This window comes from Hippocampus comes, unplaced genomic scaffold (genome assembly GCF_001891065.2).
Source record: "Hippocampus comes isolate QL1 unplaced genomic scaffold, H_comes_QL1_v1.1 scaffold92, whole genome shotgun sequence".
In the NCBI taxonomy this organism is placed as follows: Eukaryota; Metazoa; Chordata; class Actinopteri; order Syngnathiformes; family Syngnathidae; genus Hippocampus; species Hippocampus comes.
The window spans coordinates 993,558-997,348 of NW_017805379.1; the positions used below are offsets into that span (position 1 = coordinate 993,558).

Here is a 3,791-nt window from a genome sequence, read left to right on the forward strand (position 1 = left end):
ATTGTACAGTGCTACCTTGACGAAACGGTGCCCCACCTTAGGAAGGTTCAAGTGTTTGTTTTGGGGTTGAGAGCCCAAAATTGAGGTTCAAAAAAATGTCACATATGCCGCCCGCTTGTGTGAAAAGAAAAAAAAAAAAAACAATTGGAGAAATTGGAGAGCGGGTGTCACGACGCTCCTTTATTTCTTTAAATAATTAGTTTTTAAATTAATGGCATTTAAATTAATTTCAATGGGGAACATTCGTGTGATATGCGAGCAGATCAAGTCACGTGTTTGGTCAAGGAATGATTTAAACACTGAGGGCAAGGTACCACTGTACTGGATGCTTAAAGAGCACAGATACATCAATCAGCACTGTCATCATAAGCTCTAGAAATCCATTCAGCCATTTCAGTCTTTTTAAAGTGAAAGGAGATATCCGGGTTTGACGTTTTAAAAGGCCTAACCCGGTGTTTGTTAGTCAAATCAGCAGGCTTTGAATATTAGATGCGAGCAAATCATGGATTCCGGTGCAATGTCGGCAGTTTTTGTAAACGTCAGCGGTGAAAAGGCCTGACAAGGAGACAGCGCAAGAGACTTGCTGAGTACACAGGAAATTAGCCCCGGGGGGAGTCCATTTTGCTGTGAAGGTACCCAAAATGGAGGCAAAAGGCTAATCATGGGGTTACATGGCTTTTGTTGAAATTTTGGAATTTTTAAGTAGGTGACGGGCTCACCGGGGTTGAGTTTTGCTTTTTCTTGGGCTGGTGGATTTTTTTTTTTTTATTTTTGCTTCATGGAGTTGGACTAATTTTTATTCAAGCATCGATATTCAAACATCTTAATTCTGCAAATCAAAGCCAGACCCTTTCCGATCTCGCAGCAGCTTCCATTTCCTGATCTGTGGTTACCATCACCAAACGGTTGTACAAGTGTAAAAAGAAGTTAATCACTGCTTGACATAACGCAGACTACATGTCTTTGAAGACACCTAACAGAGGGTAATGGACAATAAACTATGTTCTTCTTTGGAAACTTGTCGTGTTATTTTCTCGCCAGTCATTAGCCATTATGCTAGCAACAATTGCATCTGCCTGACACCTGAAACAAAGTGAACAAACGTCGCAATGTTTCTCTCTGCCATCACAGGTAGCCGTAGAAAAGCTAAAGAACGATGCGACAACAAAGTACACAGGTTCCATCGTACTTGAGCTATGACGTGTATAGTAATGGCTCACCGTCTTTACCGTCGACGGTCCGGACGACCATGTCGCTGGCGTCGAAGGTGTCCTGTGCCTGCTGCCCGCGAAAGTGGCTGAGGTGCTCGCATTCAATAAGGTCGCTCTCGTCCTCCTCTAGGGGCAGCCATGTGCCGTCGATGAACCACTGGCCTCGCAGCACCGGAATGTGGTCTTGCTCTGCCAAAATAAAAAAATATATAAAATAAAATAGAAAACAACACGCATGGAATGCGTAGACATCACCAAGAGGCTGGATTTCATCTCTGGTGATGCTCTGCTGGGCTTCTATTCCGACTGTTTGCAATTATTTGTTTGTTCTTCAGATATTTTCCCTTCAGAAAAGTGAATTTGCTCGAATTTGAACATGCTAGAATTTGATCACTTCTCATCAAATGAGTTCAATATTGTTTTCCCCCCATCAGCAACTAATTGCATAGAAACAAATCGATCGTCACGCCCTTGGCTACTACTGCTCATGAATACCCGGTACTCGCTGCAGTTGCGTAAACTACTGTGCCAAGCTACTATATGAGAAAATAGGTTACGTCACTACTTTTCTGCAAAGGGCTGATAGTAATTTAACGCAGACAAATCCAGCGGGGCCAAGTCTCATTGGCTTATGGAGTTGGGCCAGCTGTGATTAGTCTCCCACATTAATCAGTCTGCTGCCGCAGTGACTAATGACAAGGATGATAATAATAATACACACGTGGCTCAAAGAATATTTCAATGAGCAGAATCTCTCTTCAGGAATTGACGAATGAGAAGGATGTGCAACCACAAACAGGAGAGAGTATAAAGTCATAACATGACAAGCTGCAGACAGGGAAACATCCAAACACTGACAATTATGTGCAGGCTTGTTTGTTAAGGTGTTCGGGCAAGATTAGATAACGCTGTGTGTTTGTGTTGTACTTCATCAATGTGTCGACTCTCCAAATGAAGACTTCTTGCCTTATAAGGAACATCCAGAGGGAGTAAACTAGAATCAGTAAAAGAGTCCAAAATGTCTGTATAACAGGGTTAAAGGGATACTTACGTTTCCAGTAAACAGGGTAGCATCCTCTCTCTCTGACGTCCACTTCATAGAGTCCCCCCCTGACACAGACGGGCTCCACATGGACGTCAATGCTGTCGGGGTCTCTCTCATCCGTGCTCATGGACGGTGTGGATGTGTCCAAAGACCCGTGGTCTCCGAGGACGCCCATGGTCCGGGTTTCCACCGACATTTCTCCATTCGCTCCCTGAACGTCCACCGGGAGGCTCGCCGCACCGGGGTTGAGCTCGTTATACTTCCGATACATGAGCTCGATGTTCAGCGAGTCGTGTCCCACAAAGGGCTTCCACGTCTTCTTGTCCTCCTTGTAGAACCAGCGCACCTCCTCGGGACCCAGCTCGGCCACCACTTCGCCGAAGTGGTGCCTGGAGCTGTTGGAGCGCGACCGCTTCCGTCTTTCGAACAGCGGGCCCTCGCCGTTGACGTCGCCCACGTAGGGTGAGGCGGCGGGCGGGCAACCGAGATCCTCGAGGAGCCGGAGCCCGCCCCGGTCGTCCAGACCGGGCTGAACGGACGACATCCCGGGCAGCACGGCTTCGTCCATGGGGCTCATGTCTTGACAGCACTCACACCCATCACTACCTACCGAGTGCCACTTTTTATTGTTGTTATTAGCCGCCGTATGTCCCTCCAGGGGACATTGTTTGTCTTTTAAAGACCTAATGACACAATTGTTCATAACTATCTGAGCCACTTAGCATCACTCCAGCTAGGTAGCTAACGAGCTAGCCGCGGCGAACGAAGCCGGTAGAAGTCCGAGGCTAGCTTATTAGTGACGGCTACGGCTATATCTCACTTCAAACCCTTCATGTAAACCGGTTTTCCCGGGGCGCTTTAATCCAATGTGGCGACCACTTTGCGGTCATGTTACTTTTTAAACGTCCTTGATGAGTTTCTTCTGCTAAATTCAAAGGGAGTAGAAGGAGACGTTATAGTCCATTGTGAGTGGTGCGCGTTCGCAGCTTGACAGCTGTGACGCATTGACGCGAGAGCGCGCACGTTTAAACTGCGCGAACGTCCGACATCGTGTTCTGTCCATTAGATGGCGAGAAAGGCCAGCCAATGGCGACAAAGCCGTGTTTTAGAACTGCAGTACCACCTTCCTTCGCTAGATGTCGACAATTACCGTTTGTAACGATGCTCTGATAGATAGATAGATAGATAGATAGATAGATAGATAGATAGATAGATAGATAGATAGATAGATAGATAGATAGATAGATAGATAGATAGATAGATAGATAGATAGAGTTCTCAAAAGTTTGGGTTCAGGACCTATACACTAGCACAATATACACTTAGGTAAAAGGAGAGAGAGAGAGAGAGAGAGAGAGAGAGAGAGAGAGAGAGAGAGAGAGAGAGAGACGAATAAATGATAACCCTACATGAAGAAAGTAGTAGATGTTGTTGTTTTCCCCCCCCAAAAAACTCTACAGTATTGTTACCCCAAACAAAAACTGTATTGTTGCAGGAATTAAGTCATTTTTTGGGGAACAAGTGTATTTTTTTAT

General features: G+C 45.7%; 1 protein-coding gene across 2 annotated transcripts in view; it reads right to left on the reverse strand.

Moving 5' to 3' along the window:
* ddhd1a (DDHD domain containing 1a) overlaps positions 1-3,301 on the reverse strand; it is a 13,523-nt gene extending 10,222 nt beyond the window's left edge. The window contains exons 1-3 of one of the 2 annotated variants that reach the window (XM_019872589.1): positions 2,263-3,301; positions 1,202-1,400; positions 315-316 (exon numbers count right to left, since the gene is read on the reverse strand). In XM_019872589.1, the coding sequence (XP_019728148.1) occupies positions 315-316; positions 1,202-1,400; positions 2,263-2,959 (898 nt within the window). In that variant the 5' untranslated portion in view covers positions 2,960-3,301. The remainder of the gene's footprint in view (positions 1-314; positions 317-1,201; positions 1,401-2,262) is intronic. The other variant, XM_019872588.1, reaches the window with a different exon arrangement.
* Positions 3,302-3,791: the final 490 nt, after the last annotated feature.